The sequence below is a fragment of the Neopelma chrysocephalum genome, unplaced genomic scaffold (assembly GCF_003984885.1).
Source record: "Neopelma chrysocephalum unplaced genomic scaffold, ASM398488v2 Primary Assembly neopelma1_85, whole genome shotgun sequence".
Lineage (NCBI taxonomy): Eukaryota > Metazoa > Chordata > Aves > Passeriformes > Pipridae > Neopelma > Neopelma chrysocephalum.
Genome location: NW_020897747.1, coordinates 6,217,284 through 6,231,685, shown reverse-complemented (window position 1 = coordinate 6,231,685; position 14,402 = coordinate 6,217,284). Strand labels below are relative to the sequence as shown.

Sequence of the window (14,402 nt, the reverse complement as noted above, 5' to 3'; positions counted from 1 at the left end):
GAATGGCAGGGTTCTTTTGGCAAAGGCAAATGAGGGTGGTAAGGAGGGATGGGAGCTCTCACTTATGTGAGACAGGAAAAGGGGACATGAGCTGTGCAGAAGGGAACACAATCTGCCAAGTGGAATGTACTGAGCAGCCTAACTCTATCTGACAGCCTTGCGAGGGCAGCCGCTGGAGCAGCCCGGGGGCGCTGGGAGGGAGTGGAAAACAAATTGAGCTGACACGAATGCAGGAAGTGGAAAAGCATTGCAAGAGCATGAGTTCTTTCCTTTTACATTTTTATCGGTTGTGAAAAGACTAAATAGAGAACATATTTTTAATATTCACATATTCCAAGCCCACTTCAGCATTTTGAAGACAGAAGCAAATGGCAACTCAGCCAGTTCCCAACTCAAATGAGACCTTGTTAGACTAAAATCTTTGTGCTACCATAGGTTTTCTTTCAAATTAGTCTCATTTCACAGATATAGTACATAAAAATGGAATATATATATCAAATATTAAAATCCAGGCCATCTGTCTAAGCAGACAGATGATCTTTTCAGTGTCATGACTTCTTATTGGTTGGAGTGCAGTAATGCTTAGAGTCTCTAGTGACAACTGGGTATGGTGTAAAAACCAGCTTCTCTGCTCCTAGCCAAACACCTAAAATTACTGTCCATGGCCATCCCACATTCTCACTGTGTTAGCATTCTCTTCCTCATCTCTGATGTATACCTTCTCCATCTCTGTCCTTATAGAGTTCATTAACAGGTATTTTTCCAGCTGGTTTGTGTTCTACCATGCTTAACTCACATACAGACATCTCACTCTGATTTTCAGAATTTTCATCAATTGTCTCTATCCCTTTTGTTGTTACCAACAAGCTACTGAAATCATGATCATCATCAGAATCACCAGCTTTGGGTTTCCCTGTCATTGCCCAGTAGCCAGCTGTGCTACCTGCTGCACCACCACTAAGGGAAAGATGACCACAGCTTAGAGCATTTAAAACCCAGGTAGAAGATAAAGCATAGGTGACATAGCCCACTGCTCTGCTCACTGCCATAGTTTTTACAGTTCTGCTAGAGTTCGTTACTTCCTTCCTAATATTTTCAAGCCAGAACTTTTATGTTCCCCTCTTTATGTTCCCCTCATTCCTTAGTAAGATTTCTCATAAATGTCCAGAACCCCACTTCTTGGCTGTTCTGCAAAGCCCACCTGAACTGTCTCCAATGGCATGAAACACATAAACCAGCTAATAGTGGCTGTACCTGATCAGAAGTGGGACAAAGTATCATAACACAAGGATGATGCTAGATACCATTCCCAAACCTAGGGGGAGTCAAAGTATTTTCTCACCTGCAACAGCGAGGAGCAATGGAGAGAGACAAACACTTCAGGAGAGATATTCAAAACACCTCCCTTAAATGCTTAAACTACTCCGTAGCAGATGGTATGAATGTCTCCCCCTTACAAGAAGAGGGTCTTTGTCTTGAAATCCATATAATCCATATGGACAAGACAAACAAAATGTGGGAGGGAATAAACAGATGTCTGGGGAAGGAAGACAGAGAGAAAATAAATGACTGGCCCAAGGTCATGCAGGAAATTGGAGATAGGCCTGCCTAAAAACTGAATCAAGATTCTCCTGAGATTCAGCCCAGTGTTTGAACCACTAGTCCATCCTTGAAAGTTAATTGATTAACTCTCCTGGGCAGATGCCCATTTCTTACCAGGCAGAATTACTCCTCATCTAACTACTTCACAACACATGATAAATATCAAACTAAACCAGCATCTTTGGGATAAAATACCTTGGCAGCTCTTTTATGAAGATTAAGTGTATTCATCTTAGAAAACAAGTGGTATAAACAAGAAAAACAAAACCTTGGTATTAGATAAAATTTCATTGCTTTCCTCCATCCTCATTATTCAGAGCTGTCTCAAAAAAAAATGCAAAGTTCTGAGTCGCTTTGAAAAAATCACCTTGAGCAAACTGTCATAGAGGGAGGGTTCCGTCTGGTTCGCCTTGTGCTTCAACCAGATTCCCTCTTAACCCCCTTAGCTGCCAACTTAGCTGCTATGTACTTATTTCTGTTTTAACTCTCACTGAGTTTAAGTTTAAAGACCAGATGCACAGAGGACACAGCATTGCACTCACAGGCTGGGGACCATCCTGTCACTCTGGGAAATGGCAGATCCCATTCTAACAACTATCTGGAACATACGTCATTGCTGTGTCCTGAGCCAGTGCTAGAGACATTTATCTGAAAACCAGTAGTGGGAAAGCATTAGTATCTGCCATGGTGTAAGGATGGGAGCTAGGCTAGATGTACAATAGACTATTAAGAATTCACTTAGCTATGCTGTAAGGAAAAGCAGGATCTGCCTTGCCAGCCCCCTAAAATATTATACTGCCATATCATATAAGAAAAATCTTGGGCGTCTGATAAGATTGGTTATAATTTGAAAACGTCAAGGTGTGGGTTTTTTACAAAATAACCAGATTTACAATCTGTTTGAAACACAAAGGCTTCTTTACATAGTCCCTTCCAAAAAATTAAGTTGTTTTACATCTGCAAAGTTTTCTGAATATCATCTTTTTTGATTTTTAGCTCATAAAAAAATCTAATTAAAAATGCACTTAGTTACAATTTTTAAAATCTTGAAAGAAGAATACCAACCCAAACAAATTTAGTCATGCTCTGAAATAACTCTTCTGTCTGACCCCCAGTACTCCCTATTTATTTTTTCCAAACTTGACAGAAAATATAAGGCTTGCATTTTGGCTTAATCAAAAAATCAATTATTTGAACAGCTTCAAATATTTATTCTTTGCTCTTGCAATAGTGCATGACATTCAGTTAAGAGATTAGTTGAGCATTCAGCTACAAAATGTAATGCTGATTCAGATTCTAACAAACAGTCTCAAAATGAGAAACTTTTTTTTTTTGATGGAAAGCAACATGTAGGTACAGGACAGCAGGAGGAAGAGTTGTCTAAATAGTGTCCCTGATTCTGCCTGGAACAATGTTAGAATTTGTGTAATATGAAAGCTATGGAGAATCCCAAATACGGGGCCTCTGAGTATTATCCCACTCCTGAGTATAGATTGCATTGACTGAAAAATATATCAATATAAGTCTAAGCTTTCTAATTTGATACAGATCTCCAATTATATTCACATTGCTTATATTTCACTTTCCCTCTTGGAAACTGTTTGCATATAATGATGATTAAAGACTTAACTACATCTGTATCTGTATCAATAAGTACAGAGACAGATACAATTTACATCAACATAAAGCTATATATATCTTCGGATGAATGTGTCGATTCTCACTTCTGAGCTCAAAGAGAAAATGATAAATGTTAATAAATATTAATGTCAACAGAGAGGCCTGAAAGAAATCAGAGCTCTATTTTCCTTTGAGCCTGTCTCCAGTTATTAGAGCCCTTAAAGTTCCTGAGCTACAATAGCTCACGCCTCCCATCTAGTGTCCAGAGAATCAACTGCGCAGACACGGCATCCAGTTCACCTGCTGTTTAAGGGGACACCATCGGTTGTGCAGAAGGAAGCTGATCCACGATGCTTATTTCTGCTCCAGAAATTAAATTAAATTAAGCTAAATTACAATGCCATGTCTTGCAATACCTACCCCCTGGCAGCCCCAGCCTGATGTGCTGCACTCCGTGAGACACATTGCATGGAAAGGGGAGCTGCCTTTTCTTTCTTGTGTTACCTGGTAGAAAAAGATTGTTCTGGATATTACCACCCCCCCAAGTTTCCCCCTCAGGTACTTACTAGGAGACAGTGAATGGGATTTCCTCTCAGATCTGTGTGTGGAGCCTGCAACAAACTCCAGTCTCTCCCTTTATTGTAGGTGATGAAAGTTTTCACTTGGTTGTCAATCTTCTTGTTAGCCAAGAACATTCCCTTTATCCCTGCTACCTAGGAAAAATTGACATGGCTGAAAAATAGATCAAGTCCATGCAGGTTCTGTGCATGTGTCCCTCTTTCCCTGTCAAACCCAACAGGGCTCTGGCAGGTGTGTCAGTGTTGTCGATGTCAGGGCAAGAACTCTCAAAGTGCATCAAAGGAAGACAAGTTGAGGTGCTGGGGAAAAGCTAAAACCATCACAGGTGCAAAGGTGACAAATGGGAAAGCAAGCTTGTATTTCAAAGTCATCATGAGAACACGGTAAGAATGAGATAGCATTATCTGTAAAGTGACAATCTCTCAACTGCGTAGGCATCCTTCCCCTGAAAGATGAAATATGTACAGGGCAATTTTTTGTCTCTTCCACAACAGTAGCTGGACACAGTGGCAATTTTGACCTTGCAAAGAAAACAGCAACACACACACATAAACTTGCAGTTCAGAGCTTCTATTCTTACTCAGCCTTCTTCAGACATTTCATCTAAGGATCCCAATGTGCTTCATAATTATCAGTGTTTCAACAGGATAACTTGGGGCATAGAGGTTTTTTTACTGTGGTTTTGTATTTTGAGGAAACCAAAGCACTGGTGACTAATGCAAAGCCACCCAGAATGCTAGTTGTAGAGCTAGCAATGAGATCCTCATCTTTTTATTTTTCCCAGCGTTTTACCCAAGAGTTTCAATCCACAGACCTGCAGGAGGATTTTGTAAAGACAAGGTGCTAACAGATTCACGTTGGAAACAAGCCCAAAAGTATCTTAGTGGGGAGAAAAAAAGTCAGCCTCAAACCACAACTCACATTGCAGAATGTTCCCATCTTCTCAGCACACTGAAAATCAATAGCCCAATAGCTGCTGCAGCTTGCGAATGAATTTGTTAGGCTGTCATTCTGCAATGTGAGTGCAGCAATAAAAGGGGAAGTGAAATCAGGAGAAGGAGGGGGGAAGTGAGAAACTTTTTGGTTTCCAGCAAGCTTGTTCAGTCATCCACCTCATCTCTTCTTATGATGTAGAACTAGCAGACAGAATCATTCATCAAGACTTTTTATTCATAGAGATTATTACTTAAATGGCATCACATGGCAAACGGTTACATAGCAGATTCAGAGCTTTTTCCAGCTCAACTGATTTAATTATGTGGCTGGATTTGGATGCTACAGTGAACAGGACCTTATTGCACTTTTAGTCATATGCTGTGAGACTACTAGTGTACAGTGCTTTGGTACAGAATATTGGTGTACTTAGTCATTTGCAATAGTACCCTCCTGCTTGAGCTATGGCACAGGATTTCATTTGAAGTTGCACAAAGACTTTGATATGACTTGCTATAATGGGCGATAGTTAAATTAAGTAGTTAACTAATTTATTGTTGATATAAGCAAAAAAAAAGATAACCTTTTCAATTTCTTTGCAGGATTTTTTTCCTACCCAATTAAGTATTCTGGATTTTTCTGTCATAATAGAAAGGCACCCTGAAAAGACAAGGGTACTCTGTCACCCAGTGATATTGCATGAATAGACAGCGCTGGAAAAATAACATAGTTCTGTCTTTACTACCAGAGGGCTAGAGCCTATATTCCATTTGTACTTTTCTTTGTTGTTGTCCTGAAATAGTTCTATTATATAGTCCCTGTGAAATGCTGGCCATAAATGATTAAAGAGCATTTTATATATCAGGTGATAAATGTGTTCTGAAATGCTGTGAATTTTTCTTTTTATGATTCTAGTCATGGGCTAGAATTCAGAATCCTTTCCCAAGAAAGCAAAGTTATGTTATACTGTCAGTCTTGGACAGCTTTATCTTGAAAAAAGACTGCACACACTATACATGGTTGTGTACTCTCAGTAGGAAGGGATAGACCTACTGCATATACACAACCATGACACACACAGTGAGTGATCTGTTCATCCCCGCTGTTCATAACAGAGAAAAACCCATGTAAAGAGTGCATGACCACCAGTGGTCAGAGAGAAAAGCACTCCATCAGCTCCCACACAGGAACTGCAGACAACCCTCACCACCCTGAATGCATTGTGTGCAGACACAAATGCTGGTCTACACTTTCAGAAAGATTCATACAAGACACTTGAACACACAACTCAAAAGACATTCCTGACTCTCCATCACCACCTTCGTACATCAAACATATACTTCTCAGCCAAGATACATACTGCTATAAAAAATAAGTCCCAGAGTGATAATCATATACACCATAGCTATAGACACATCTCCTCACGCTCTGTTACTGCTTCAGTCCTGGATTCCCACAGGCAGAAGTGTCTTGCTGTGGCCAGTCCAACAGAGCCACACCACATCACTGGAGAGACACAGGAACTAGAAAGGGCACTCAGACCCAGTGGTCAGTGATTTTAGCTCTTCCCTTACTCTAGGAGATGGTCTCTAGGACAGCCTTTTTGTGAAGAGAACTCAGTGAGACACCATGAAACAATTTTTATTTTCTCTTTGTACCCAGTGCAATTCCCTGTTGAGCAGCATTGAGCAGATTAATCCTTAACTTAGAATAGGTTTAGGAATTACACACACAAACATGTTCACTGCAATGCAACCAGAAAAACTTACTTCTGACACCTGACAAACATGCATACAGACACATGCACATTAACCGGCCTTTCTCTGGCATTTTCTCAAATAATCATGCTTTTTAAAATATACTGCTGCCACCACATAAGGACTCATTTTGAAATCTCCCTACTTCCTTTTAATTTATCTATGGATTTTTTTCTTCTGTTGTCTTCATCTCCATTTAGCCCTAGAGCACTCATCTTTTGCAATAATCTGACTGGGAGAACCATGTTGGCTGGCTTTGTGTTCCCTTCCAGCTAGAACATCAAATTGAAAGGAAGGTTTGTGCCAGGTTCCATGTCAGCCAATATTCTTTCTATCTAGATAATCAGCAGATATGACACCATAAGTCTGATTCCATCAATTTCAATCCAGGTTACTGTGTGGTGTCAGCTGAATAAAACAAAGCAAAAGCTTTTCTTCCCCCCTCGGGATGTAGGACACCTTTACATAATGCAGTAAAACTGCTTCCTGAGCTGACAGTAATAAGAGGCAACAGTTTTTCCATGGGCTGCCAGTGCTGCAGAGAGATTAATAGTAAAAAATGTCCAAATGACTGAAATGGCAGTGTCCATCCTCCTACAGTTCATCTGCATTGATGTACAACACTTGGGATCTCTGGACAATTCAAGGTGGTTTCCAAGTAAAGGGCAGCTGAAGGAAAACTATATAGTAGAGCCAATAGTCAGGCAGTGATGGGGAAATATGGGAAACATCTTCCTTTTCCAAGGTACTCATATCTAGTTAATGACTTTTATTCTAAATGGTCAGAAAATCCCCTAGAAGAGACCTGAAAAGAGAAACTGACCCTCAAAACAGCAGCTGAGAACTGAATTTCTCATTAGCTGAGTGCTGTCTCCAGAGGCAAAAGAGGCAGCAGGGTAAGAGATGTACAAGGGCACATTAAAAGTCTTATTCTTAGGATCAGTTGTCATAGAAGACAACGTAAATTGGCCTTTTTACAGGTGAGCTTAAGCAGAACACATTTGTTCAGAAAAAGTCTCAGGGATAAAGAGGGCACTAAAAAGAGGTAGGAGAGCTTTCATGCTCATGGGATAGCCCAAGGGGGCATATCTATAATCACTTAAGTTCCCAGAATAGTCCAAGCTGAGAAAGGTGACAAAGAGAGCTGAAAACTGCTGTCTCTGCTTAACTTCTAAAACAAGTGATTGGACTGCCAGAAAAGCAAAAAAAAATTAGAGAATTATACTATTCAGACTGTTGGGAGCTTTCAGAGTCAGAGAGCCAATGTGGGTCCAAGCCGACACTGTGGGGCCAAGGATTTTGGCTGAGAAACAAAGAGTTCCTCTTAGCAACTGAATGAACTATTCCAATACATTTTACAACTCGTGTGTAAAACCTGGACTTAAAACTCAGCTGATTGCACAGAGGCCCTTAAGTAAAAGGAGGGTTTTGCTGTTCACATGCATATTACAGGGCTGATGTGCAAAGAGGAAATGGTACTGGCATCATGTGAGCTTCTGAGATAGAAATGAGATGTTTGGAGTTATGACATACCTCATAGAGGTCAATCATCACATTCCCCTCCAGCCCTTGACTACTCTTGACATTTTCCAAGGCCAGGGTGAAGTAGATCCCTCGGGTGTCGGAGATGTACAGATTGTATGTGTCGTTCTGGTTCCACTCTTGTACAGCTGCAAACACCTGATTCTCATCTGTGCTGATAACATGCATGTCCTGGGGAAAGAAAAGAGAGGGAGGTTACTAGAGGGAGCTCTTTGCTGTCATTTCCTAGGGCACCAAAGTAATTGTGGAGGAGCAAGGGATAAATTTAGGCTGGAGTTTAATCGGAAACTGCAGACAATACTGCTGTAAACTGGACATTGCATCTAGACATATTTTACACCAGCTCCCTTCTGCCAATTTTAAAGCAGTAATTAACTGATGAGGTGTTAATTGAACATTGGTAGCAGCACTTTCGCCCACCTTATCAACACCTTCATTTTAATGAAAATACTTTGTCTGAGGGGTAGGAAGGGTTGTTAATTAGTTGTGGTGTTTTTTTTTCTTTTGGCACCTGAGTGATTCCACTTGTGCTTGCGGAATCAGAAATATTAAAAATTTTTAAAGAAAAAAAAAAGAAGAAGCATCTGAAACATCTGCTTGTCCCCCAGCATTCAGAAGCCAAGTATGCTTGGGACCTGACATAAGGAGGTTCTAATGGGTTCTAACTGCAGCCAGTGCTGCTGTTATCTACTGTTTCTGATGACGGTGTGGACTTGAGCCAAGGCCCTGGACCACAGTACTAAACACTACACCCCAAGAAATTTAACAGAAAAACAACCCTAATCCTCACTAGATGTAAACAAGAGAACTGTAGTTAGATCATCAGTGTTATAAGTGAGGTTTTGTTTTACTCTGCTTGTTCTGCGTGTTACAGCAAGCAGGAAACCATGAAAAGATTGCATAACTAAAGAAAAAATTAAAAACTATTAAACCTGATTACATCTTTCAATGCCTGGAGAAATTATTACCCAATGGAAAAAGCCACCAAAGAAATTCCCAGGCTCTATCTGCCCAGTACAGGCACCCTGAGTTCTTTGGTGCCATAAAAATCTATTGAGGTAGGAAAAGAAATGAAGATTTCTTAGTACCAGGTGATTCCCAGAAGACTCAGTTGTTCTGTCTATTTTGGGCAGATATCCCAAAGTTATTCTGCTTCCATGAATCTCAGCCAGGACTTTCTATATGCAAAACTGGGAACCTTATCAGAAAATATACTCTTTGGAAGCTGATGCTACTTCTTCCTTCTGTTAATAATATTCCTTGATAATTCCCTGTCTTGTGGATTTCTAGGGAGAATAAATACTTCCAGATGAAGCCTTGTAATGTAAAGATAAAAAAATAACACAATGAAGAAATTTGATCTATATATTTGAAAGCAGATTCACCATGGAGTTAAGATTCATAACAGTTGTTTCTTCATCCAGATCCAGGTCTGAATACAGAGTGGATGAATATGCACTTGATTTACTTGCTTCTTTGAACTGGGGAAAATTGTATCCCAGAAGATAGGCTCATTTTGTGGAGGAACAGATTGGCTTAATTCCTGAGGCAATAGTAAAGGTAATATAAGTCTCACTGCCTTCTACTAATTTTGGCTGTGAATAGACATCCTCTTGTAGCTCCAGCTGTGCCAGTAGAAGTTACAGCCACAGCTGTTTGTTTGAGGCTCCTTATTTCAGACTGTCACCCTGGTGAATCTGCTGGGAGATCTACATTAGTAGGTGTTCCCAATGTGCTTCAGGCAACATTGCCTAGCACAGCTCTAATCTCAAGTTTTAACTCCTGCATATGTGCACACATGGGCAGGCCCCTCTATTTAAACACAGACAGATTATAAGTAAAATTTGTTTTGTCTGGTGAATGTACTGTTTCATTAACTTACCATTTCAATTAATAGTTTTGTAATAACTAGGGGAGAGGGGTAAAAAGATACTTTGATCAACACCAGAGAAAATTAAAGGCAATTTCATGAATGTTTAAGAAGCAAACAAATTAAGTTATTCACTAGACGCTTCTTGAGTTTGATCAGATCATGCTGTAAGATGGATGTCTAAGGAAGATTCCAGTAAGGCTGAAGGAATTTAAGCCTGGGGAAGCAGAGACTGAGATTGAATTGGTATTATATACATAGTGCAGAAAGTCAAAAAAGATAGCATTCCAACTATGTGCCTTTGGGGATAAATTTTCCTCTTAATTTTTCCTCTTAATATGTCCTTATCCATTAGATGTGGCAATGATGCAAAGCTTTTCATAGAAAAGGATCAGTATATGGGCATCAAACAGGTCTTTCACCAATATCAGGAATTTTTCATTTCCACATTGGCAAAACTGAAATCAATCAGCATATCATATTCTTTTCTTTTTTTTCCAGAGTGGGGGTTGATTTTTTTGGGCCAAAATAATACAAAACAACAGTCTTCATCTTGATATGGAACAAGCTCCCTACAGAGACAGAAGAGGACAGGAACATGAAGCAAGGCACCTTTCTCAAACAGTCGTTGTCATCTTCAAGGGCTCTCCAGGCTTCTGTCTACTAAAGGCCTGAGCTTTTTTCTCTCTGTTACAGCATATACTAGAAGTAAATTAATATACAGTTCTACTATATGTCTTTTCTGCCTTTCCAAAGACAAAAGCAACAGAACGATGCTGTGCATTGGTTTGATCAGGTGTCTAACAACTAAAGGCCAAGGCTTTCTGAATTATGGAACATGCTTCAATTGCCCTTTTTGCACTTGGTCAGGGAACTTTTCTTCCTGGTAGAGATGTGTAATGCCAGTTTTATTCTGCCAATTACTGGGATTGTCAGCTCTTTTAAGGTCTGTATTTAAGGTTTTGGGTTTGGGTTTTTTTGTGGTTATTGCTTCTTCTGTCAGGATGTGCATCCTGATGTTGAAAGAAGGTGATGAATTTAAAACAGAGGTACCACATGCACCCATCCCATCACTATTCAACCCAATACCAGTTAAGACAGGTCTTTTTAAAAGAGAAATTGCTTGGCTTGCTTCAGTATTCTCAGATGTCTGCCCAGTGCATTGGTCTAAACTGGAGTAAATGTAACCTGCAGGTACATTTAAGGTGATTATCATAAGTGACAACACAGTCTGTGACAGAACCCATATTCTGGCTCTGTGGTGCAGAACAGGCAGTAACAATCCACATATCAATGTCACTGCAACAATTAAAAGGTCTCAATAAAGACTATTTAGAGGGTTAACAAAACCTGTAGCCACATACGCAGGCATCTGCTTGTAAGGAACAGTGTTTCAATTTCATTTAGGCTTTTAATTAAACTAGCTACCAGGCTGTTAATGTCAACAAGAATAATATTTTAGTTTTGATTTGCTGTAGGCCATCCTGCCTGAGAAGCAGCATCACCTGCCAAAGCTGCCTGCCGTCACACGCCTCCAGTTTAGGAAGAGTGACATAATGAAACAAAAAGCTTGATATTTCCATCTTCAATTCCAGAAGTCACTTAGTACTCTTTACCATACTTGGCCCCTCTTTCTTAGCTGAAGGAGATGAAAGAGAATTTGGACATAAAAGAAGCTGTTTGTTTAAATTCCTTGAATAATATAATTCTGCGCATTTTTCATAGAAGTGACTATCTTGCTTTGATAGCAGCCTTCTAGACAGCCACAGCTCCACTGTAGCTCTTTCCAAGTCAAATGGAGCGCTTCAGACTTTGAAGATATTGCAAGATTGTGATAAAGCATCTTTCTTTGGGTCAAATAACAGGAATATATTGCTCCAATTCCTTTTATCTGAGAACACATTGTAATTTAATTGTAGTACATTTTCCCCAGCTCTCCAGAGGTATCTCTAAGAAGGTGGACAGAAAAGTGTGGGCTAAAGGAAACCACAATTTTAAAGCAAACAGTCTCTCTACAGATGATTTGAATCATTGTAAATGACAATTTTTATTTGGATTTTACAATAACCATTCTAAAATGCAACTCCCTTGCTAAAGGTTCCTTCAAATAACACCTGTTTAAATTTGATCTGAATTCACAAGAGTAATTTCCTCCTGCTTGGACAGGAAGTTTCAAACCAACCAATCTTTAAATGTGACTGAAAATTTTGAGGCAGACCACAGGTTTCATGTGTCAGAGCTAAGAAGATCTCGTGGCTTCTGGTATGATCCTCAATGTCCTGTAAGCTGTTTTTTCAGGGGATGTAAACAGAAGCAAAGGCTACAACAGCAGAATAGGTAAGTTATGGCATTGGTAAGGTCGGTAAGGTATTGGTAAGTAGGTAAGGTATGGCATTGAAGGCCTGGGTTTGAGCTGCAGTCTGTTTATACGAAGGTCACCCAGTCAATCTACTATAAACAGCTCATTTGGGTTGAGGAATCAAAGACAGTCAGTTGTGATATTAGCCAAGTTATCCCTTTGACTATTTCCACCTACAAAATCTGGTGCAACTTTGTGGGAGACCAGGAGAAGTGCGCTGTGGAAGATTGTGTCTACGAGCAATGAAAGGCAAATATAGAGATCTGCAGAAGAAATTCTTGGAACGCCAGAAGAATGCACCTTTTCTACCTTTGTTTAATGAGTCGGATTGTTAAAATGCTTTATACTCACCATTGATGTTAATGTTGAAGGTTTGGAATGTTATGGCCTTATAATATCTCGTTGACTGTCAGTTTACCACATGTCCTTCAGTGTTTGGTACCCCAATTCGCGCCCTCGTTCATGATTGGTTCAAAAATGCTGCATTGCAGTATCTAATTCATTAGTAATCCCTTGTTTAAATATCTCTGCCTTTATTCTCCTTCCATTGGTTTCTATTTGCATGTTCCTCCCAAACTCCTCCCCTTTTTCCAGTACCTTCCCTCCTAACCCTATTTAAGTCCAGTTCTCCCCTCAATAAAGGACCATTTTTGCCTCTACTCCAAAGTGGTCGAACCCTCTTTCCTAACGGGTCGTGTCACAACTTCAACTCCTAGGAATAGATTGACCTCGCGCTTTCTTTTTTTTCTTTTGACAATCCTCGCTTAATTTCTGGGAGTGCATTTGTCTTCAGATGTTAGACCTCATATAGAATCCACAAGATCATTTGCTACCTTTGAGCTTAAATTTCATTTAAGACAGACTACATTAAGAATGACAAGGAAAAAAAAAATCCTGTTTTTGTTAAGAAGCCATTAGGACCTCAGCTGCAACATGGTGGTTTCTAGAAAACAGAGCTAACATTTTTTTATAGGTCTTTTAAAAAACTCAGCTCCAGAAGGCAGAAATACCCTTTCAAGCTCCAATGGTAATTCACCATTGTTCTTAATTAGGGAAGATACAGTGCAGACACACAGAGACATCTCTTCGCTTGGTTCCCATTAAAATCTGCTAATGAGGCAAGCACAAAAAGAAACCCACACAAAACAGGGACAGGAAAGGGGAATTTTAAGACTAGGAAAAAAAAAAGAAAAAAAAGAGAGAATCTCCTCCAAAACTTAATTAACTATAAAGAAATGGTAATTGACATAGGCTGTGGTATCTGTCTACATTCATGCCTATGTCCCTGACTAGCCAAAGTGCTGACTTTTGGTTTTAGTCCTTTCTTGCTTGCAAATGTTTTGTGAAAGAAGAATGGTGTTTTCACTCATTGCATGCCATCTTGCAGTTACTTGTGTTGGATTCAAGATTTTCTGTACGAAGTATCTGTAGATTCATATGGGCATTCCAGCAACAATAACGTACCTTGGGCAAGGAGTACTTTGGCAGCTTCATCTGTGCAAATGTGTTCCTCCTGTAAGAAACGTAATAATGTGGTCTTCCTCCTGATGTCAACTATGAGAGAAGCAGGGAAGATATCATCAGGTTTTTCTTATTATTTTTTATTATTGAGGAGAATATCAAACAAAAGCTGTTAAGAGAAATACCACAGTGTGGTAGCAATGGCTTAAAACTGCAGTGCTGTTACAGGTGATGGATAAACATTGATTCAGCTGACAGCAGCTGAAAAATAAAACAAGAGGAATCCCACTTTCAGCAAGGAGAGATAAAGGTCAGAATTTCATGTGAAAACCTGGGGAAACTGAAGTCCTGACTTCACTTGGGCCATGAAGTCACATGCTGATACCAGAGCTCTCCTCTGCCTTACCACAAAACTGCCTGTTCTTTGCTATCTGCAGAGCTGCCATTGTAGGCTGTTGGTTGGATCAGCAGATTGGCAGACATGAGGCTTGATTTGTATTTCTGCTTCCAGCTCTGGTTCCTGTGTGGCCATGTACAAGCCATCATAGGTTATCTGTTATGAGATCAACTAAGCATTCAGGGATATGAAGGGTCAGGAGAAGCTCCATAGATTTGGCATTTCTGTGAATCTGGCCACTTAAGTAAGTGCATAAATACTGATGGCAAGACCTCAGAAATG

General features: G+C 39.8%; 1 protein-coding gene across 5 annotated transcripts in view; it reads right to left on the bottom strand.

The window, feature by feature from the left end:
- Positions 1–14,402, bottom strand: part of SORCS1 (sortilin related VPS10 domain containing receptor 1) — a 271,364-nt gene that overhangs the window by 52,650 nt on the left and 204,312 nt on the right. For all 5 annotated transcript variants that reach the window (XM_027692166.1, XM_027692172.1, XM_027692170.1 and 2 more), the window contains 3 exons: positions 13,727–13,816; positions 8,025–8,204; positions 3,789–3,935 (listed from right to left, as the gene is read on the bottom strand). In XM_027692166.1, the coding sequence (XP_027547967.1) occupies positions 3,789–3,935; positions 8,025–8,204; positions 13,727–13,816 (417 nt within the window). The remainder of the gene's footprint in view (positions 1–3,788; positions 3,936–8,024; positions 8,205–13,726; positions 13,817–14,402) is intronic.